The following is a 24,433-nucleotide window of genomic DNA, read 5'->3' on the forward strand; positions in this document are numbered from 1 at the left end:
GGCCTGCATTTGCGTCCAGCCCCCCGGGGCCAATGCTCTGTAGAACCAGCTTTGCTGCAGTATTCTGGGGTGTGTCTCGACCAGCTTTGCACATCTAAAGACTGAGTTTTCCCCCATTCATCTTCAGGATAGTTCAAGCTAAGTCAGCTTAGGTGGCAGTACTTGCATTTACAACTCTTCCCACTAATTCTAAATTGGATTTTGGCCTGGACTTTGACTGATCTGTTATAATATATGAATATGCTGAATAAAAGCCATTTTGTGTTAGCTATTGGTGTTGCATACCTACTCTGGTCTTAAGTCTTTTGCAAGTTTTAACAAGATTTCTTGTCCATCCAACTTCAAGATATTTATATGTAGATTCACTCTTCTTGCTAAAAAACATACCAAAGCATGATGCTGCCACTGCCATGTTTGATTTTGCATGTAGGGCTAAACGTACAGTTTTGGGCTCATCTGGCCAGAGAACCTTCTTTTGCATGTTTGCTGTAGACCAAACATAGCTGGTATCAAACATTAATTAGACTTTTTGTGTGGTTTTCTTTTAGCATGTTTGTTGCCAGTCTTCCAGAAAGGCTAGATTTGATCAGTAGTTGTCCTGATGACAGATTCAATCTGAGGTGTGGATGTCAGCAGTTTCTCCGGAGATTTTAATTTTGAAATAAATCTTTGAAAAGCGCATAGCATTTTCCTTCCATTCCACAGTTCTGCTCTACTTTGTGTTGGTTTGTCACATAAAACCACAATAAAAATAATTTAAGCTGTAATGTGACTGGAGTCTTTATGGCACTTTTCCTCTGTACAGCGAAGACTGTAGGAAAAATAAAATCCCCTTAGTAATGTAAACGTTGAATGGTTGAGGCAGTATTTTAAGAACTACAGTGCGTTGCAGGCTGAGAAATTGCAGTCTGGTAGCAAACATGCTCTTTGCCATTTTGTAATCTCTATGGATTGCAGCAGATTATTATAAAGACAACCCCAACTTTGATTTAAGTCGTCAGTCTGTTTCTATTTTAGCTCTCAGGGAGCTCAGTCTTGATGTAAACTGAAACGCATGTGAAGTCTGCAAAAGCCACAACACATTAATGCCTCACAAATCCTTATACTGGAGGACGTTGTGAGAGCATTGGCCACTCACTGGCCTCCGGGCACGGCTGTTTGCCAACTGTATGTATAACTGTTTTGAACTTAGCTCAGAGTGAAATGCAAGCACCAAATAGCCTTGAACCAGGCCCATAAAAACTTCATTAGGCCGCCTGTGTGTGTTGCCACAGAGTCATATTGTCATATTATTATATCCAGTTTGTTAGCTGTCAGAATGGCTGCCTTTCCTGATTATGAGCATGTCCCCTCTGGCGTCTTGACTACCCTGACCTGACAAGCTCTCTAACGTAAAGTGTCACTGCGTACGATTGTAAAGAAACAATCAGAATGAACCTTAGAGATTTTAAGTTTGTTTTTAACCTGTTAAATATAATTTAAGCTAATGTGTTGATGATTAAATTGTAACAAGAACATGATAAATAACACATTTAGAAGGAGGAGCTCCGGAAATGCAACTATTTTGTCCGTTTCTACCAGCGCCATCCATTGACCCAACCTTCCAGTCATGTCCTTTTTTGAAAGAAGAGGGAATTAAATGCTTGTCAGGATGTAGTACACTCCACTTGCTTGGATTATCCTCTAAGCCCTTTGGACTGTATTATTTCATTTTTTATGTACTTGCGTGTGGATATGCGTAGGAATTGGGCATGGTGTGTTGAAGTGTCCCACTGGAGCAAAGAGGCTTTATGTGTGTGTGTGTGTGTGTGGGGGGGGGGTGTGTGTGTGTGTGTTTTTTAACAAATTAAGGTTTCATGTTAGGCTGACATTCAGCAGCTCTCATGTTCAGGCCATTTAAATCCCTGACAAAAATGCAGAAATAAAGCAAAACAACACTTTGACCTCTTGTCGCCTTTTAATACAATCTGCTGCTGCTTTTTCTGCCAAGCTTATCGCACATATTTCTAGAGGCGGAGAAAGGGACAGCTGTAAAATTAGAGAACGCATTCAGCTTCTTTTATTTTTATTTTAAAAGACAAGACATATATTGTAAGGTATTAATAGAGCTCTACTGGAAAAATCCAAAAGCTCCATTCTTGGCACATTAAATATGGATGTACATTTTTTTATTGTGAGTGTGAATAAGTGAGATCCACACTTGTGGTTTGCAAAAATCATCAAGTATGAGTAATTCTTATCACAATGTTGTTGTTTTTTTTTCTCATTAATGAAAAAACTAATATTATCTCTAGTGCAAAGTGACATCTTACAGGGAGCTCAAAAGTTATTAAGATTACTCAAACTTTATTAGTAAAGCAAATTTAAAACAACAAATGTCGGAAGTTCTAAAGGGTTATGGTTAGTGTTAATGGTTCGTCAATAAGAGACGAATCACCAACACTTTTAAAAGTCAAAGAGTTTCAAGGCCAAAACCATAGCTGACAAAACGAAACACAAAGATCTGTCTCACATTACCTTTAAAAAAACGTCTTGATGGAAATATTCTCTGGACTGACGAGACAAAAAGGGGAATTCATCGGAATGTGTGATCATCATGTAAAGAAAGACATGCATGTTAAACTTAGACAAGCATTTAATCAACTTAGCACCAGTACAAGTATAATTAAGCGATTAATTTGGCTCGCTATCAGAAAATGCTACAGAGAAATGATGTCGATAGTTTGTGAGCACTTGGGTTTTGCAGCACGACAGTGAACTAAAGCAGAGCAGTAAGTCCACTTCTAAATGGGTCAGCAAACCCAAAATGAAACTTCTGAAGTGGCCTAGTAAGTGTCTTGACAGAGTTCAACTGAGTGGCGTACCATTAAACAGGAAGTTCAGCAAGTTCTCAAACGCAGCAAGTACATGTGATTGACAGCGCTAAGACCCTCCTCCTGGTTCTGGTTGGTTGTTTCTGACCCAGCGGTGCATTTCTGTAGACAGCAGTAGGACCACAGGGAAGAGGCTGAGGAGCTTGTTTTTTTCCCACAGATTCTCCATCTTGTTTTACGCTGTGATAGGTTTAGCAAATATGTAAGACATATTTTCTATGAAAGTTACATACTGCAGCTTTAAGTGTGGCTGCATAGCAAAGTCAGAATGAATTTATAAGGGTATAAAAACTTTTTCATAGTACTGCATTTATTGTTAGCGTTAAATGATTTCTCTTAATGTTCTCAGGTGCTTCCATTTGCCTTGGAATTGCCACAAACTGTGCACCGTCAAGTTAACCAGATGGTGAATAACACACTTTTAGAGGTGTTTGGCAGCACAAAGCAATGTAATTTACAGTTGAAGTGTTTGCTTTGAACTTAAACATCCTGAACCGTACAGCAGTGCTGTGACTTTCAGTAGAGAAGATTTTAAAGCCTCTTACCGGTTTGTGTTTGACATTTTGGTTCTGTAATTTTTTAATATTAAATATATGTCTGTCTACCCATGCAACGAATCTCCTCCCAAAGAGAATAATGAGTTCTCTGCACTGTGATTCTCGCGACCCAGACAGGAAGGGTGAATGATCGCTAAGCCTATAGGATCTATTCACTGAAGAAGATCCCTTTTCAAGAGCAGAGCCTTAATCGTGTTTTCTGGTTTAACAATCACAAGTTCTGCATATTAGCTTAAGCAGCTCAGCTGATCAAACAGGAGAAAATAGGCCGCATGGGAAAAGGCTGGCATAACAGTGTGTGTGTGGGGGAGAACTTTCGTCCTTGTGATGCCAATAAAAAGACACAAACAGACATGTTATATTATAAACTGAGGATTCAGTCTGCAGAAATGAAGACAGCAGCAATGTGTGTGATTTTGCAGATTTTGAAGCATTTTGTTTTTCTAGTTATTGCGTTTACATCTTTAGAAATGTGAAATGCTCTGCTACGTCCATTACATTACAGCTTTGCTTTAGTTGAATTTAATGAAAATGAGTGAGATGCAGGTGTAAAATATAAGAAAAAGTGGAAATTATGTCCCTAATTCCAAGGCAAGATAAGGTACGTGATGAAAAGAAATGCAATAGCTAACATGAGCTTCTGAACCCGATGAGGTAACCTGTTCAAACTCTTTCACATGGCCACTTGGTGATTGGACTCAAAGGAGGCTCTGTGTGTGAATGTAAAAGCTCACAAACAGTTTTCCAATGACTGTTTGTGTGCTCTGCTAATTAATAACATTAACTCACATACAAAATTGAATCTCCTGCAAAATCCTTTTAACTAATAACTAAACGAGTCATAACCCTTTCTGTTGAATCTGTTCATCACGCTGCTATGATCTGTGAACCCTGAAAGAATCTTTTGGGGGAAAGAGGGTTGCTGCAGTCTCAAAACATATAAACACTTTTTAAAAAATCTTTTACTGGACTACTATGTATTGGTTGAGCCAGAATTTATTCCTCACCCTGTGACTTAATATCCAGCCAACCAACCAGCCAGTAATGTAAGGCGCAGACAGCCACAAGTAATTGGTATATTGATGATTTAAGAAGAAAAAAGGAAACTTTTAAGTCTTGAACCAGAAAAACAGAATGTGGAACATGGAGGGACAACTGGACAGCAGAAGAACAAAACAGATCTCAGATAAAATAATGGATGAATCCAGCCCTGAAAAAATGGAAAATCTGGAGCTTAAACTCTGAGGCAGGAGAGAAAAGTTATAAGAGAACCAGATAAACTAATTAGGGGAAATGTGGTAAAACGGTGGCCAGGAGAACCAGGGAGGGAGGAGACTAGTTAGCACAGAGGAGCTGGACTGAGGTTCAAAGGACCAAGTTGCGAGATGTTGTTGGAAGGTGCTATATACAGAAAATTTGATTGATTGATTGAAAGACAATGACACATTCAGTCATTAGGAGTTACAATGACCGCCAATTTGTACATTTATGCCGTTTTCTGTATCTGAATGGATTGCACACAAAGCCTTTACATGTTCAGGCTGTACTTAAACTTTCCCCCTTTGACTCAAAATAGACTCAGAAACTATTTGAGCATCGTTGCGTGAGCTCAGATGAGCTGATTGAATTAGTGAAGGCCATCCCACTGTCTCACTGCAACTGTTGACTCTTATAATAGCAGCATCATTGTAGCCGCTGCAGCAGCTCTTCTGGCTGTTGTTTAGAAGTGTTGCGGCTTGTCAGCGCAACAGGAAATCGTCAGCAAAGCTGTGGCCTCGGATAATGCTCTCCCTCCGCAGTGTCACTGAGAAAGCCCGGCTATCACTTTCTCCTCCTCCTCTCTTCTGTGCCTTCCTCTCTGCGCTCACTCTAATTGGCTGCCACTCTGTGCAACCAGCTGTCGGACAGGGAGAGGAATCTGATTACAGAGCCCTCTTTCTGGAGGATGTGCTGTTTGCCAAGATGAGCTGGAGAAAAAGAGGCTGAGGAAGTATTTGAGTGGATTGCTGGTTGTTTTCTTCCCCTCTGTCTCTTGCCTCTTCTGTCTTCCTCTCAGTAACACATATCCTTCTCTTCTTCTGACTTCGCTCTATCTACTTCTTTCATACATGTCTGCCAAGGCGATGGATAGTGAGCGTCCCTTGACAAATCGTGGAGCCTTGCAGCCTGCACATCATGAGGGAAACTCAAATCTTTGTCACAGCTGCTTGGTGTTAAAGGATTTAGTTAAGCATTAGGCTGGTGCTCAGTATTATTACCAGCTTTCTTCCTCACTACATCACAAAACCGGTTTAAAATTCGTTTTTCAGTCTTTATTTCCTCAGAACATGAGTTGTACTTCCCTTTTTAAGTCAAATGTACTCAAATATAATATATTAAGCTGATACTTAAGGCCGAAACCAAACATCCATCCATCAAATCCACAACCTTCTTCCTGCAAGACAACAGTACTGCAGACTGTGCAGCCCTGAAACCAAACAAAGGTGTTTGAAAAACAAAGTAGATGTCTTTATTGTTACTTTGAAAAGGAAAATCTTAAATCAGCATTTGAATTTCAAATCAAAGCTGGGACAAAACACCCTCAGCTGTAAACAAACTGAGGCGTCATTAACTAAGCAGTGCATGATTAGGCATTTTGTTTGTCTACCCCTGGAGCATATCATTGTCATTCTTAATCAAGGCTCCGCTAGCTTCTTCTATGGAAGCTGGCTCCACCTGGTGGGGAGCAATTAGCCTAAAAATGTTTATTTTTGGTGCATTGCTCAGACACTACTGTATATTTTTTGATCACATATTTTGCGGCAGCAGTGTAAAATATAGTATGTATCCTTTCCAGGTGAAATTAAAAGTGATGTGCAGTGCCAGTGCAGCGTTCGCATACACTCGTCAGGATCAGTTCAACATTAATCTTGGATTTTTAAGGATACATTTTAACCACTTTTTATGTTGAAACCATTTGTATATAATGCATACATACAATCCAGCTGATATTTGTTTAAATTCTCTTAGAGGAGTTGTTTCCAAAGTAGTCCTTACTCAGGGTTGCAAATAAACAGATGTTTGGTCTTGAGGTCCTTCAGAAATGTACTAAATAATAAAAATGATAATAGCTAAGTATATTTATGATTAAAATAACCCTTACAAATAGATAAAATTAACAAATTTGGGGTTTGTGTGGTCATTTTTTCCCAGTTCAGTGTAGTGGAAATGATATTCAACCAGCATTCAAGCTCAAGAGTCTCTTCTTCTACACAGTTTTTGTTGTCATCAATAAATTTCTGCCACAATTCTGACTGAATATTTAAAATAGTAAATTTCATGTATACTAGTTGACATATTGACATGAGTCTTCTGTTTTCAGACATAGTCTGAGGTCTGGGTCCTTAACATTAGACTACTTTGTCTATACCAAAAATAGTTTGGATATGTGTTTAGAGTTTCTGTCCTGGTGAAACAGGACAGTTATCTGAACCAAACTCTAAACCTCAAAATGAAGGACTGTAGTAAGGATGTTCAGGAACCCGGGGGATGTACTTCATAAACTGAAGCTGAGGCTAGACTAGTATGTCATTGTCCAAGGTAATCCAAGTTCAACATCAAGATGAAAAAATGCAGGAAATATCGCCTCTGCCAGATTCCTTCCTGGAGAAACTGTTTATGTTCAAATCAGACAGTTATTGGGGGTTTTGGACACAATAATATGTATTTCTGCTTCTTTTGTGTCAAAAGCCAATGAGTTTAAATATATTCTGTTTGTGATTTTAAAAAGTGGACAAATATCCAGGCATTGTGTCATACACATGCTTATAGTTTCAAAGAGTCTGGTTTTACCAACTTATTAGTGGTCATTTAACTAGAGGAATGTGTGAACACAGCATTTCACATTGTGTCATTTTGACATTGTGTAGATCAGACAAAATCCACAACAAATTTAAACTTCTGTATTCAAACTACATGAAGAAAAAATAAATATTGAATCATTTCCAGTATGAAATGATTCCAGTATGAATCATTTCATACTGGAAAATCATTAAAAACCCTCATGAGATTCAGACCCATTGTGAACATTTCCAAACATTTCCGCTGCACTTATTCTAAAGATAATTAGCAAAGATAGTTAAAGTTTTACAATCTTTAAATGTGATGCCATGAAGAAAGGTGATTCAACCATAACTGGTTAATCAGTTTTGTATTTTCTTAAACATCTTCAATAAAAATCTCTCTCTGAGCTGGAAAAGAAGATTCCTGTTGTGTTCCAGCATCGCTCCATTTCAAACCTCAGAGGTGTGTGGCAGATCTTCTACAGTATCCTCAATCATCCCTTAAGTGCGCCAACCTAGTGGATTAGAGAATCGACTTTGTCCCTCTATGAGCAGTAGGGAACAGCCCACTGAGCTGAAAGGAAATGAGTTTGCAATGCAGGTAATTAACTGGAAGCTGAATGGCTGCCATGTACACGGGCAGGACTGAGCCTGAGGGAATCTCCGTCGGTCCCAACGTCACCAGCAGGAACCACATACATCTATGTCAAATTTTCTCCAGCCATAACAGGTGCTGGGCTGTCAGGCGACAGATTTAGGGTTTCAGGTGAGTGGCTGTGAGTGAGGGACGAGTGCTGGCCATTGATCCAGTGAGCAACGTTTAAACCTGACGTTTGACGAGTGCTGGGTTGAACTGCGCAACTAGATAAAAATGATGCTCATTCACTTTGTCCTTCAGAAAATCTGTCATATGTATTTGGGGGAGTGGACCAAAAAGCAGGGATGTAAAGTAACGCCAACTTCATATAATAATGGGTTATGTCATTTTATGCCAAAAGAGGTGATAATTTGTTTCACTTTTGGCAAAAAATTACCTACTCCATTATTTTAGGAAGGTGACGGTAAGATTCTTCAAAGAACTGAAGATCCAAAATTCATCAGCGAAGCAAATGAGGAAACACTGGGGACAAAACAGGTGGACAAACAGGGGAGTGAAAACCGGGTTAGAAACAGAAGAAAATGCTGCTTTAATGGAAGCCTGTAGCTCAACTGAACTAAAAATATAAATATTGGCGTTTTCCCGATTGGTGAGATCAAAGCGCTTCATGCTCTTGGTTGAGGATCTGTGTGTCTAGCAAATGAATGAAATAAAAGTAAGGGAATTACTGTACAAACAAAACAACTCTAAAAAGGGAACACAGAATCTATGAAAGGTAAACTCTAATCAAACTAAAGTTAATACACTAAAAAAAGACTTCTCAGAAAGGTTCCTTCGAAACAAATTACAAAAAGCTAAAAGTGCTTTTTGTAATTTGCAAAAAGCACTTGATTATTATATTATAAATATTATTCACCATCAGCCCCATTTATCGATTCACACGTTATTCTATTTTATTACACTCAAATTAAGCAATAAGTGGCATGTTAAATTTGGTGTCCAAAAGTACTCCAGAATAATTGCTTCATTTCTGACTTTATTCTACATTACTACCTCTTTCAACAACAAAAAAACAATTGCTGCACATTTTTATTTTCTTTTAGCTGTAGTCCTTGGAAAACTAAATGGGAATCAATCAAACCTTGAAGAAAACCTTGAATCTGTACAGGTTCAGGTGTATTGCTGTGCTTCAGACTATTTTCTCAAACTTTTAATTACAGAGTGCGCTTACTTACATATCTGCAGTGCTCATCACTGGATTGTCTTAGGTCAAGCAATAGACAGGCTGCTTTGCTGCACCTGTCATTGTGATGGCTTTTTACAGCTCAACCATCTGCTGAAAGAAGAGAAAGTGAGATAACGCATCAGGAATACGGATGTCAAAGGGATGCAGTTATCTAATTCCTGGTTTATCTCCTGCCCTTATTGTGCTTTTGATGTAATGGTTTTTCTGATGAGAATGACAGCAAGGCATACGTGCAACAGCCCCCATTACCGCAGATGGATTGTCTGATTCGACCGACACAAGATGATTGGGATTATATTTATATCATTATCTCTTACTCGGTCTCTTTCAGCTTTTGCACTGAAAGATTTCCTCTCAGAGATACTGGAATCTATTTCATTACCCCCTACTGCTCCAGACTGGCTGGCTCATTTCCTTTTCAGTTATGAAAAAAAAAAGAGAAACACTTTTAATTACCACTTTCCTGTAGTACAGGGGGAGCTCTAGCAGGTAAAACACATTAGGAGGATTCTGGAGTTGCCTCCAAATCCAGTATGTTGCCACTATCTACACTCCCAGGGCCTCATGCATTAAGCGTGCGTGCGCACAAAAAATGTGTTTTACGCAGAAGTCGGCATGTATAAAAATTAACTTTGCGTCAAAGTGTGCGTAAATATACGCATACTTTTTCGCTGGCGTGAAAATGCAGCAGCCACGCAAACTTTTTCTGTGGACAATATCAAACTACAAAGCATGAAAACTCACCTAAACCCACTGAAATCTGACTACATTCGGTGTTATTTAGACCAAGAAGCATCAAACTCGATGTTTTTCATGATTTTAATATTTTATTGTTTAAATGTAAACGATGAAACCGAACCGCATTTATCCTCAGATGCTAACACGCACACAAAATAAAGAAAATAAAAATAAAAGTATGTGAAAACCTCGCTCGAATGTAAATACTTTTTCTCAGTTTTTGTCTCATAAAGATGTAACGCATTGGTCTGTGCGCCGAAACGCATGAAATACCTGGGTTCATTTCATTCAAACTTAAACAAGAAAACAGGGTTGGATCAGGAGATTAACTCAAACCTGCTGATTAAAAATAATCAACAGGTTTGATTAGTTTTAAGGTGATCAAGGTGTGTATGCAATCACACGTATATAAGTAGCTCCGTAAAGGTGAGCAGTGTACTTGTGGAACGCTTTAGTTCTGATGGAGAACATGGCCAATGGAAGGATTCAGAGGGAGCGTTTGTTCAGAGATCATATTGATCTGCTGGGAAATGTTGATGATGGTTTATGAGCGTTTAGATTGCTCAGACTGATCATCCTGGAGCTCTGAGCAAAACTTAAAGAACCGTCCGGTACCGGTCCAGCTGAAGTCTTCCTTCAGTCCAGCCTCCCGCTTTGTGAATGCGCCTTATGGACATAAAGCATTGTACTATTTAGAACAGACGTCCACATTCCCCACTCAAAGGACTCTCTGACACGCTGCCTGTCTTTAAATTCCGGCTGAACGCGCTACTGTTCAAACAGGCATTTGCACAATCTCTTTATTTTTTTAATTTGGATTTTTTTTCTTTAAAGTCTATTTTTATTATTGTGAGGTGACATTGTGTGTAGTCAAGAAAACCTTGACTTATGGTGTAGTCAAGAAAACCTTGACTACACCATAAATGTATTTTCTTTATGCCATTTCATCATAGCTCTCACTGTAAGATTATGGTTGTTGCTCAAGATAAGTAGGCTACATTGAAGGTTGTGGTGTTAACTTGAGAAATTGTGAGCAGTCTCAAGCACTATGTTATGAAGTTCGGAAAAACCCTGTTTTGTTTTCTTTTATGTGTGGAGAACGAGCAGTGATATTTTGCCACCAGGATAAGTTCCTATATATGTACCTTGTTATTAGGTTAGAAAATGTATGAGCACTTGACACTGTGATAGCTTTCCTCGCTGCTGCATTCTTTTGTGTTGTTCTGTTGGCTGCACGAACATTTTTCATATCTGATTCAATGTGTTGCAGTGTTTCTATATCTAAAAGGGGCTTTTATTTATGGCATAGCTGAAATATATTTTTTGTCATAAGGAAGGGAAAAACATCTACAAACATGTTAAAAAAAAAAAACTTTTCAGTTCCCGAACCTTGGACATCAAAGTTTAACAACCTTTGGGAGAATACATTAAACTTGGACGCCGGCGTCAGACGGTACAGCAATGGATTGTGGGATGCTTAAACCTAAAGCGTCTACCAATGCATTTATCAATGAAATCTTTCCTTTCATCTTTGCACATCTGAGATGTGATCGCATGCATGCTTCACTGTTTTCTGCCCAGTGTGTTATATTATTCATCAGCCTTGAGGATGGATGGGTAGTGACACGTTAAAATAGGACAACAGCAGTTTATCTTGCAAGTGTCTACCTAAATATTTAATTTTCCCTCAGAGAAGCATAGCAAAATACAAGCTGCTGTTATGTGGAGCCGCAGCTCAGGACACATAGGCATCAAAGGAAGAGTTTAAAGACGTATCACATGTATCTGTAATTGGCTCAGACGTTTTTATTTTTTTTCTTACTCTATGGCTTATGTGTAAATATGAATTTCTCCGAGGACCTCTCAAAATATAATTGAGTTGTCTGTGCGTGTTCGATGCGACTGCCTGAACACAGTCTTTGATGACCCTGCAATCACAAGGGCAAAAACAAACACAATCCTCACAGGCTCAATCAAGCTGCAGGGTATCAATTATTCCTCTCTGTTTCATTGAGTTTAGTGCTCTCCTTTGTCTACAGTCTGCTGCAGTCACTCTCTGAGCCTCACTGGAGACACAGAAGCTTCGGGTCGCTGTTTCTTCCTAGCATTGTCATTATGTTCATTGTAGCCTTTTCATCTCATTTACAGTACCGTAAAAATCAGTTATTGCTTTGTTCGCACACGTAAATGTTTCGGATCAATGTCCAAACTTTAGATACAGATAATCAATCAAGTAAATGTAAAAATGAAGTTTCCAGATAACAAGTTCAACAATTGGGGTGGAAAAAAGCTAACTGTATTGTTAGCTCCTTATAAGATCATAAATAAACACTTATTAATACATTTTTTTTTGGAGAGCTGGCTCCAGTTTTGCTAGCCAAGTTATTATTTTACTTTTCTGTTTATTGCCAGACCTTTCCAATCTAGAAATTACTTAAATGGAACCTGACTGACAACATAAAGTAGGCCGAAATATGTGAAAAAGCAAAATGATACACAAGCAAATAGTAAAAGGAGTTTTAAAATTAGGATTTAATTTACTAAGGGGAAAAAAATCTGTCCAAACTAACCTCTATAAAACGGTAATTGCCTCTCAAAGCTAATAAATGGCTGTCACAACTGTTGTGGGAACTACTGCCATCAATGGTTTGTGATAAAGTCTTTTACATCATGTGGAGGAATTACTCCCCACTCTTCTTCGTACTGGCAGTGTAATATCACACCAAATCAACTCAGTTTAACTGAAGCGTTTTGCTGGAGCGCTTCACTTTATTTTAAGAGCCATTTAGAACAGGAGTTACTCATGTGCTGAGGATCATTGTCCTGCTGCATAGCCCAAGTGCTCACAAACTAATGACACATTTTCCTTCAGCATTGGTTGAATTCATTCATCAATTACAGCAAGCCAGGTAGGTCATGAAAGAAACACAAGACCATCACACCACTACCATCGTGTCTATAATGAGTTTTTTCTGACATGTTGTCATAGTTTTATGACTTACTTACTTACACTTATTTAGCAACCCTGAAAAGGAGAATCTAATTAATTTACTTTGGATCAACATTATTAGATTCTTTTTCTTCTTTTGCTCTGTGCTTTGGTTTGTTATTTTGTTTGTTTTTCCTTTTGATTCCTGTAAAGCACTTTGTATTGCCTTGTTGCTGAAAATGTGCTATATAAATAAAATTACCTTTACCTTTTAACCCAGATGTAATGGAACGCACACCTACCAAAAAGGTCCACTTTTGTCTCTCTTTCACAGTGTATTTTTGAAAAATTCGTTGGAATCACTGAGATGTTTTTGTTTTTTTTCAAAATGAAAGACACGCCTTTATGTTATTTTTGATTAGCAGTGGTTTTCACCCTTAACATTCTCCCATGGATGTTACTTTTGGCCAGTTTTTCTTGTTGAGTCTTAAATTCTGACCTAAACTAAGACAAGTGAGACATACAATGTTAGATCTTGTTCTGGTCTCTTTTCTCGCCTCCTGGATAAGTTGTCAATGCGAGTGATTTTGGTCCACATCTAAGTGTTCACCTTTGCTATAGGTGGGTCATTGAGTCCCAAAGCCTTATAAATTGCTTTACCCAAACATTTCAATTAAGTTGTCTCCCTCTTTTATTCTCATCTGTCTTTAAATTAGGACATGATGTGTCACTTTTTATAATCTTTTAGCACACTCTGTACGCTTATGCCGGATACTATCCTGCAGTATCCTGATAAACAATCGACAACCATTCGATACATGCAATTTGGAGGAGTGTGCTCTTTTTCTCTGCTGGGATTGTGCTGACTCCATCATCATGTTTTGTTAAGTATTTGGAGGGTAAATTGTAAGTTAAACTATGGAACCTTACTGACACCTAGTGGACATTGTTTACATATTTAATTTGGTCAGTCAAGCAGAACTCGTCCAGCTGTGCGCTCGGTGTCTTCGTCTGTCCTTCAGACACGTTTGTGCCTTGGGACTCTATTTGTCTGTAAGTTAATTTTTTTTAATCGTTATTCCAGCATTGTGTAATATTTTGTAGAAAAGTTTTACGTTTCCCAACCAATATTTAAAGCTGCATCGTTAGCTAATTGGAGAGAATTGGGAGTCGCGTGTTTGCCTGGTTGTTTTCTGTATCTGTAGCTGATGTATACTTTTGTGTTTTGTGACAGTTTTACAAAAGAAAATAAAGGAAAAGAAAACAAAAGGAAAGAAAAACAAACCAGCAAAGAGTTGCAAAAATAAAACAAGAAAACTGTCAAGGACTGGATTATTTTCAACTCAAGTGTTGGCTAGCTGTCTAGCTTTGTAAGAGCAACACATCGTGAGTGCAGCATAGGGAGCTCTAATCTACCAGGCTCACATCATAAAACTAACTCTTTGGTTTGCAGAGGGCTGAGGGTGGTCAGGTTTCCTTGAAGTTGGGTTTGTTTGCACTGATTTTTTATTTCAGCTTGTTGGTCCTTTTTGTTGCCTGAGCAATTGCAGGGCAGGATACAGACAGCAAATCTGATACCAAAGCTCTTAAATATATTAATTGCTACTACAATAAAACATTGCCAATCCAGTGTGGGAATGTAGACTTGACCACAGGTCAATTCTCTAATGACAAAGTCTTACATATAAAGTAGAGCCATATATCATGGATATGTTGTCACTGCTGCTTGTCCATGGAGCATCCAGGACCAAGATATGCTATTAGCAGAATCATAAACACTATGACCTCATCACAGACGGTTTTGTGCACCATCAAAACAGTTTGAAAACTTTAAGAGCAAGCAAACAATCCATATTCTGGCTGATTTTTAGTTTTGTGTTGTGGTCTTAGTCTGGTGTGAATGGGGCTGCAGTTCTGATTTGATGCAATGGGAATGTTTTAAACCACCAGCGTTTAGCAAGTGCGCAATTTGTGTTTTCTTCATTGAGGAGATTATGTAATGGTTTAGGTCTGGTTAAGCAGACTTCTTTGTTCTTTCTGCATTTTTTAGCAATTATTGGACAAACTACCAAAACTAATAATTCCAAAGGTGAAGCCAGGAGAAAGTAGGAATGGTCCCATTTTGGTACGCATGTGACTTGAGTTGATGTGCCTTTCATTGGGATAGCATGTTTGTTTATCTTAAGGACTCTTTAAAAATTAATGGGGAAATTTGCATTAAGATTTTAACAGCAGAGTGGCACGCTCCCTTAGAAGTGATTAACTTTTGATGTTGTTTAAGATGTGGATCTGTGATATTTTTTTTTTACTATTCTACCCTGTCAGAGGTTTTGACTGCTGAGTTGCATCTGTACATACTTTGTGTTTTTGTAACCTGGTGCAGAATTTTAGGACACACCGTATGAACGGCAAGGTTATGAAATTTGAATGCTTTTGCAATTCGCTTATGTGGTTGTTTCAGTTTGTCTTTTCAGTTGCAGGATTATTCTCTAAGTTGAGAATTCTGCCACGCCTGGAGAAATATATGATATACAACGAGTCTTACTTCTAGATCTCCTGGCTTATTTGCTTGCATCCCGGATTGGACATACTGTACATCCAACTGCTGTGACCTACAAAACATTAAGCAAAGTAGCTTGACCGACTTTCAGCATCATCCTGACAAACTGACTTTCTGATTGTCTGAATGAATACCAGCTTACCGGTAGGTCACTGAACTACTGTGCATCTCCATGGGCTTGCCTGCACAGGCAGCCTGAATAATTTATGTAGCTGATTTTTAGACGATCTTAGTGAATGGCCATGTGAAATTACCTTGTATCGATTCTGTAAATTGAGAGAAGAGGGAGAGGCAAGGAGAAAGAGGCGCATCAAAGAGTACAGGGAGGTGAGGATCGCCGTGGGTGAGCTGGATCATGCGTTTGTGTTCAGATTTGATTCAGACATTTATCCCAATTTAATCACTGGTTCAGTTGACTTTTCAAATACTATTTTTTTAACTACAAACATGGGATTTAGTTGACAAAATGTATAAAGATACTATCGAGCAGGATTATCAAGTATAGATTTGAAATGTAAGAGAAAATTCAAACTAATCTGAGTAAACATTTTGGTGGATCGGTGGCTTTTGTCGGGTTTCTGTGTAGATTCTGAAGCATTTGTGTTGTAGTTCACTTTCTGAGCATGAATGCATTACAGTACCGGATATGTAGTGACGTCAGGACCTCCTGCATAGTTACAAAATGGAGGCTGGGAGCCAATTTTTTGACATTGTATTTTGATTCTGAATCGCAGTAAATGAGAATCAATCATTTCTTTTGGAACAACCCTAATAAATACTTTTGTAGATGACAAAGCTTAAGCAACAGGTGTATTGCATTATTTTTGCATCCTCCTGAATAGATATGATTGAAATAATTGCTGAAAATCTTTAATATTGAAACTCGGCCATTCAAGTTGCCGCTGTTGCTCTTTATAAGTTGTTTCAATATTTGTATTATTTGCTGAAATCCATTTTGCTCACATGCTTTAATGCAGCCACACGGAGCACAAATAAACCCTTTGGAGAAGAAATTTGGTTAGTCAAAAAAAAAAAGAAAGAAAAGCAAGAAAATCCCAAATTGAGTTGCTCAAAAGAAATCTTGTTTGTAAAGACTCGCTTAGGGACAATAGATTTCTATCTTGAGAAAAAAATTATTTAAAAAATTACTATAAAAAAGGAAATCAGCAATGCTGACCCTGACATGTTCTGTTGGTGGAAAACTTAAAGTATGTTTGATTAATTTATTAAAGAAAGGTCTAGGGAGTAGCTTTAAAATTGCATTGAACTTTCTTTATAAACTTTGAGATTATAAGTTGCAAAGAGTTAATAACTGCTGCGGCACTAAAGATGCTGAAAGGATTCCTATCAGTGATTTATTCAGTATGGGAGCAGCATGTCCCCAGCCAATCTATCAGTTCTCTTTGTGGGAAAATTTAGAGCCTTTCTCCAGAGCTCTGTTGTACAGAGGTGGAATATAAGGAGCTTAGCACCCACATTATTCTGGAATAATCATATTATCTGCTGACTTCTCTCTCTGACCTGCACCAAACTCCTCTTTCCTCTACAGCGCTCTCATATCCTAATAAATCCAATTTTGGTTTTAACACTGTGCCCATAACTAAATCAACAAATGCCATCCAAGGGGTCTGCATGTTTATCCAGTTTATGACTCTCCTTGAAGAAAGTTTCTCACTGAACATCTGTCAAAGAATAACAATGATGAAGAGCTTGTCATCGCCCTATCCTCCACAGATTTTCTATTAGATTCAAGTTGGCCCCCCTCCAAAACATGAAAGTTACTCCTAGTCAGAAGAAACACGGTGGAATTAAAAAGTAAATTTACTGTTAAATTCAGGTGTATCAATAAATTCGGGCTACAATGTATGGTGGTGTATTGAAAATCACAGAGTGTATTTGACTAAATGTGAAGTTAAAGAAATATGCCCTCTATAAACGCCCCCTAGTGGTTGGGTAATCGTTGGCATATGAGCCTCAGTACGAACCATTTCTGTTACTACAGCTAAATGCTTCATTTAGGGTCTTTATGGTCTAACTGTTCCCTTTTGCTTTAGTGTACTGCGGATGTATATTGTTAAATGTCAAAGCATAGAATTGGATCTTGCTCTGCTGACTCACACACTGATGCAGTGAGGCAAAAATACACAGAGTATCTAAAACTGCTCTGGACATCCGTACAAGAAGGTGATGACAGGCCCTCCGACATGTCTCCAAAGACTATCTGGAGCGAATCATACCACGTTGCAGGCACTGGCCTATTTTTTGCTCCGACGTGACCACAGGGTCACCCAACACTTAGAGATCCAGCATGCATCAGAAGGAGTTCACCCCTGTGCAATAACACTTAAATGTCAAATGATTCAATACTGAATCACCTTAAAGCTGCTGCAGTAATTGCGTTCTTTAGAGTCAGGTAACAGAAATGGCGTATAGATTTACAAGGCTGACATTTCTGCTGTTAAAAAATCTTTTATTTTGTTCAATATTTGTTCCCATATTTCTGTGGTGATTCCTTCCTTCCTTCCTTCCTTCTTTCCTTCCATCCTTCCTTCTCTCTCCATGGCCTGTCCAGCAGAATAGCAATCAGAATTGTTGTCTGAGTACCAGAAAGAAATCTAACATATTTATTTTCTCAAGTGGATCAATGGATTGTATGGCTACAATGCTAGATTTGATCATTTTATATATAAAAAAGAAATAGCAATATTAGAAGTTGATTTAATGGACACCGAGATGAAATAGAAAAGAAAGGGAAAGGAAGAGAGGTGGTGGAGAAAGTTAACAGGGAAAGAGAGATAATACAAGAAATACGCCATAGCCTTTTCTACATGCAGCGGTGAGAGCAGAGGGGTGAAAGGCATAATAATAAAATATAAATACCTATATAGTATCCACAAAGCTCAGCAGAGGTTGTGTACTTTTATTAAATAAAGATGCTTGCCTCTTTTTTCCATCGCACAAAAAGACCTGCATAATGTACTTGCTCCCTCTATGGAATCCAGATCATGTTGTCATGTAACCCAATTTGTTTTACAAAGTTCATGCAAACCGGATCCAGAGTTCCCTGAAAGTCCAGGTCAGCTCAGCAAAACTTTGTGAGAAAAACAGTGACATTGCCATTTTTGCAGCATGTAACCAGCAGGAATCGATATATTGCTTATTTTGTTTTTAACAAAAACCTAATAGTCACTTTGCAGTCCGTTGGAGAACACTGTAAGATAATAGCTCACAAAAGCGATGTTGGCGAGTCAGCAGAAAACACGCAGTAAATATAGATTAGAGGTAGGAGTTGCCATAGCTCAGCTACATTTACACCTTGTAGCTGTTGGGATTATAATGTTTGAATTAGGGTAAATGTATGCTATCAATGCTACAGCTGTAATGGTCCCTATGCTGAAAGGAAGCTACTGCCTCCTATGCTACCACATAAAGATTATTTGGACTGTGAGTTTGAGTTAAGAGTGCATGTTAAGCCAAGACACAGTCATCACTTTACACAGATTCACACAATTGGTTTGTCTTTTTAGTGACATGTAGTCACTTAGCTATTCCAAGTGTGAAATTTACTGCAGACAAGAACTAATGGGCAACAGAAATATGGGTTTGACTATGTTTGTGTTGAAATAAATGTTGGACTGGTGTCACTAAGACCAGTTTTGAGCAAAAGGGTGTACTAATGCTAGTATACCAACATGTGTCTTTTGGCTGGAAATATATTAACATTGTGAAAGGACCCACAGAATCCCGACTGGAACCTGATGGAAAATCAGTAGAGGGAACTAAAGATTAGGGGGATGGCAAGGAGCCTTTCCAACCTCAAAGACTTACATCTCACTACCAGAGATTTTTTTCATTTTTTTCTTCTAAGACAGCAGAACGTTTTATCACAAAAAAACATCTTGATGAATGAATATCTGCCAGGGGTATAAACCTTTTTGGTTTTTAGAATTATAGACTGTAGAGCCAATTTACATTTTAGCTTGGAAGCAAAACTGATACACAGTCAATATATTGGTTTCATGCATAAAACACCACTGTTACTTGCTAGATGTCAGTGAAGTAAAGAAAATGAGATCATAAAAAACAGAATTAAAATTATTTCCATATAAAGTGACAGAAGTCTTTTACAATGCAGCTAAAAAGCCAATCAGTTTGGACTTGACACGTGAGAGACAAAATCGCTCCCTGTCCATTCAGTTCATAAGTTGTGCCAATCGACCATCAAAATTTGTGCATGTGGGCTAGCAATGCGTAAAAGCGTAAAACTTGTGCCTTTTGCCGTCGTTCGTCGTGCCCCCTTGTGTCAAACCCATTGGAGAGAATAATTGGGTGCACTTTTAAACTAACATTGATTATATCCTTGAAAGACAATTAATCCAACCACCAACTTCACTCCTCTATACACAGGTATGGTGAATACAAGAAACTGTTGTCACATGTAAAACACAGTGAATACCAACCATAAATTCCTGCAGCTCCTTCAATTTTAATCTCGGCCTCTTGGCAACCTCCCTAACCACTTTCAATCTTGCTCATACATTTTGGAGAGAAGTCAAGCTTTTCAAACTACTGTCATGCAATATTTTCTGGAGTTATTGACAACTATCTTTGCTGTGCCACAGCATGTCTGTAACAGTGTAACAGTAATGTTTGTTCCCATTTCCTGACTGATAACTTTTGGATACTTTCTAACCTTTCTGTAAAATGTAGTTTCAGCTTTAATGAAAACCAGCAAATTTCAGAAAAAATCTTCCAGAACTTTATGCCAGATTAATTAGTTTTAGCTCAACTGATGGCAGATGGAAACTCCAGATAACTAAAAGCTGAAACTGTATGTTTGAGGTATTAGTTGAAGGATGGATATGCAGCACACATCCATGATTTATGTCTTTATTTTTATTTATTTTTTCCTTTTACCAGAGTGATTTTCTTTCAGTAAAATTGTTTAGAGTAAAGGTGTAAAAAGATCTAAATTTATTACATGACAAAAACTAACGATTTATCAGTCATGAATTGTTTTAGAGCCACTGCACCATCCAAAATGCAATTCTGTTTTAGAAAAGAAAATAATAGCATGAGGGTTTTTTTCCATCACAGCTTAAAAGATCAAATCAGCCTCATTCCACTCACCCTGACCTCCATATGAAAATACCCTTCAGCTTACTGTAAGTAAGCATGTTTTTGTTTTCAGTATTTGTACCATCTTCCCTCATTCCCTTCTTTATTTTTATTTATTTTTTGCAAAAATAAATAATGTGAAGGGGAAAGAGGCAGAAAATAAACAATGGAAGTGGCTTTTTAGGTCTTTGGCACAATGTGGCTGTCACAAAAGTGTTATGAATCTTTAATGTAAGATGTTGCCCTGGCTGAGGAGAGGAAATGTGCTGAAAACATGATTATGGACTCCTGGGGAGACGGAGATTGTTGGCTGAGAGGAAAAAAAATATTAAGCAAGGCGGTGAGGATAAAAGAATTTTGAAGGACGAAGGAGACAAATAGGGGCGACATCTTTTTAAAAGTTAGAGTGCTTGAGGCAATTCCATTTGCTCTGCAGATTAGGGGGGCTACTAAAGTATGGAAATGCAATGGAGGCTACATCCTGTGCTGTAAAAGTTTCGGTTCACAGAACTTGGTTTGACAGCACCATTTTTCTGAGGGACAGAAATAAAGCAGGCCAGCAGTCTTGGGTCACAGATGTCAGACAGAGTCAAGGCACTGCCTTCTGTTTAGAGAAGCTAAAGTTGAAGGAGTAGCATTTACATCTATCACTGCGTGACAGCGTGACTTAACTTTTACTGCATAAGGCTGCAGACCATCACTCATTCTGCAAAGTGATTGCTTTATCTCACTGTCTGTCGCCTTTGTCAGCCGTGATTAAGGTTCATATAAATCAATCTGTGTGGGTGTGTGCCTGAAGAGATTCCCATTTAGCTCAGGTGCACCAGTTATGTATGCACTGCTGCTACACTCAGACTGAAATTATCAGGGTTAGAGGCAAAGGAATGTGGCGTTGGGAATATCGATTTGCTTTCTTCCAAATTAGCCTGAAAATATAAATGGAAAAACCCCTAAATTAGAGACAATTTCAACAATATTAGATAAATTATTCAAAGACTGTTGAGAAAGCTGAAATTTTTTTGAACCAAAATTCGTCCACTCATCATTTATCTTTTGTATTTTTCTCTATTGTCTTCAGTAATGAAATTTGCAGGGAAGGAACCAGAGGACGGAAATTAATGTCCGCCAAGACCAACATGTTTCTTATTGTCTTGTTGCAGCTTTGCTGCGGAGGACGTTCTGATGTCTCACATTTCTATTAGATTCCCGTGGTCTCTTATGGTTGATGCAAGTCTGTCCCAGCTGACAACAAAAACACCGTTCTGAATTTATATTTACTCATTTATGTAGTCATGTTAAGAGTTGCTATTAGAGCCGAACGACACAATAACCTTACACGGCTATGTCAAAATCCCAGCTTTTTGAGTCTTAAACAAATAAAGAAGAAAATAAAATGTTTTCCAGCTTTACTGTGATGTAAATCATGACAATTTTAACTGAAAAAGTAATAAAGCAGCTGTAATATCACCTCTGCATTAATTCTTTTTTGTCAGGAGTCTATCAGCATTGCATATCTTGACAAGATTACACTCCATCTTGCAAAAAGTCTCAAAAACTGTCAGATTGGGAGGAAATTTTTTCATTCCACAGCCCTTCTTATAAAACTTCACAGATTTTTGTCAGATACTTTATTACGTTACATCATATCAAGATTTTCCTTTGTTTTTGGTAAAAGTCAGACACCTAGAAGTTTTGTGTCATAACTGACTGGTGTTTGGTATTGTTCATAACAAACCTCAGTTTATGATGCTGCCACCACTATGTTTCACTGTAGGCATGGTGTTATGAGGTTTTATGAGATTATAGCTAGGCTTAGATGTTTTGGACTTTTTTTGTCTTACAATGCTAAATCTTGGTCTAGACAGAGAGTATGGACCACGTCCGTCCATCCATCTCTCCATCCATCCCACTTTCCTATACTAACTTATCTCTCTGTGCACAAAGTTGTGGTAGGCGGCACACTATGGATGGCTTGGCAGTCCATCACAGTGTTCTTCAAAATGTTGCAATAGAGAAACCTCCTTATTGTCTATGACTTGTCAGAAAAACAAGTTTAAAGCACAGGAACAGTTATCACAAAAGACACGAACTTTAACCAGAAATCACCACATCCCTTACACAAGTCATCTCTCAATGATCAAAGAGGACTTGGGCGATTTCCAAAGTACTCTACTGTGCTGTTCAGGCTCTTTCTCTTTATGTTTGGTTTGCTTTGTGTCTGTGTGGATTAAAAAGAGAGACCGCAGTTTTCCCAGTTCTATTTTTGACATACATTTTAAATGACAGCAAGAACGACTTGTCAATCAAAGTGTTTTATTTATGAGTCATTTCCCCATGCTTTGGCAGTCTAAACAAACAGACGTCAGCTCTAAATTAATGAGCCCCTCTTTACTTGTCAGAAGAACACGTTTAAGACTTGTCTCCTCCTCTGTGTCTCCTTTTTTCTACCACAGCTCTGATATCAGCAGGCTGCTGCACCAACAACTGCAGAAATGTCAAGCTATGGGACAGGTAAACCACTCTGCACATTATTATGCTTTTTTTTTTCTATGGACCGTCTTTGTGTTAATTAGGGACTCAGCGAGAAGATGAAAAGCCAGTGAAGGGCATTGTCAGTTTTTACGAGAAGGGTCCATAATCCTGTAATTAGCTCCCATTATTCTGCTTCACCATTCAGAGTGGCTCTCTGATTTTAACTCCTGTGTTGAAACCTATTCAGACTAGGTTGGAGGGGTTTACATTAGCAGGATTAACATGAAGTAATAAAAATCTCTTGGTGAGAGAGGCATAACATATGGCAGTATTTACCATATGATTCTCATAGGGTAGGGTTTATTTCTCATTGAGAAATAAACAAACATATAATTCTCGTCCTGATTAAATACGATGTCAGTCTAAGTGTTTCTCGACTGCATCAGTTCCTATGCTTTCTTAGGTGGAATCAGGGAGTTTACTGGGACGATAGCGTTAGAGGTGACCCTATTCTGCCTCTGTGTGTCATTGTACATCTTCAATCAGGCCTCAGTGTGAGGCTGATATGGCTCTGTTAATATTTGATGACTGACAAACACGGCGTACCTGCCTGTAGTGAGCATAGGACATTCCTTGCCGCTTCTATCGGGAAATGCTTAAACATAACAATATGCCACCGCAGTGCAGTTCCTTTCCCTCTTGTGTCATACAAAAACGTCAGATGATGTACTTTGTGTATGTGGCTAGCTAGAAGACAAGTAAGAAGGATGCATTAACACTGCAGGCTGAAGTCTGGCCCTGGTCACCCCTCAGCTCTCTGATGCAGCGTTGAACAGATGCGAGCAGCCACAAAACATTCTGTCTGGAGCACAAAAGGCGACGAAGCTGAGAATGTTAGTTTTTATTCTATATGCCGCATTTTCCAGACTATAAGTTGAACTTTTTTACTTTTTTTTCATAGTTTGGCTGGTCTTGCAACTTATAGTCAGGTGCAAATTATGTATATTTGCTTGATGTTAATTCATACTTTTTGACATGAGCCAAGGATTAAACATTACTGTCTGCAGCCATGAGGAAAACTAATTACAGACTAGAAGCAGGAGGGCCACAGCTTGAGGAACAACTCCACAGATGGATGCTATAAGAACATACTGCAGATTCTCTGATGGTCTGTGATACCTTATCAGATTTTCCTACCGTAGAACATAGATAGCTGAGTCTATCGGTCGGTGTTATCTTTCGAAACTGCTACAGCACCTGCTGAGGCTCACATCTCCACGCCTTGGTAGTCACCAAGAAGATGAAAATGAATTACTATGCAGGTTTTGCCACTTCATGCAATGCAAGTGCCTCACCTCAGTTTGACCCTGCATGCACCTCTGGTGTTCTTCGCACTTTGCTGTTGGAGCGGAGCCGTTCCTAACCACCCTGATTTAGAGCACGGACATCAGTGCGTCAGAAACTGCCAGCTGACTTACAAGCCAAAATTGACAGTTTCCGTCAGTTTGTTGAAAAGTAACT

The 24,433-nt window shown here is 38.5% G+C and overlaps 1 protein-coding gene across 3 annotated transcripts in view; it reads left to right on the top strand.

The window, feature by feature from the left end:
• The window catches only part of ccdc85al (coiled-coil domain containing 85A, like), a 38,379-nt gene that overhangs the window by 10,319 nt on the left and 3,627 nt on the right, over window positions 1-24,433 (top strand). For 2 of the 3 annotated variants that reach the window (XM_032564186.1, XM_032564185.1), the window contains exon 3: window positions 22,894-22,951. The exons of the other annotated variant lie outside the window; for it this stretch is intronic. In XM_032564186.1, coding sequence (XP_032420077.1) covers window positions 22,894-22,951 — 58 coding nt within the window. The remainder of the gene's footprint in view (window positions 1-22,893; window positions 22,952-24,433) is intronic. 3 annotated transcript variants of the gene reach the window in all.

The sequence above is a fragment of the Xiphophorus hellerii genome, chromosome 5 (assembly GCF_003331165.1).
Source record: "Xiphophorus hellerii strain 12219 chromosome 5, Xiphophorus_hellerii-4.1, whole genome shotgun sequence".
Lineage (NCBI taxonomy): Eukaryota > Metazoa > Chordata > Actinopteri > Cyprinodontiformes > Poeciliidae > Xiphophorus > Xiphophorus hellerii.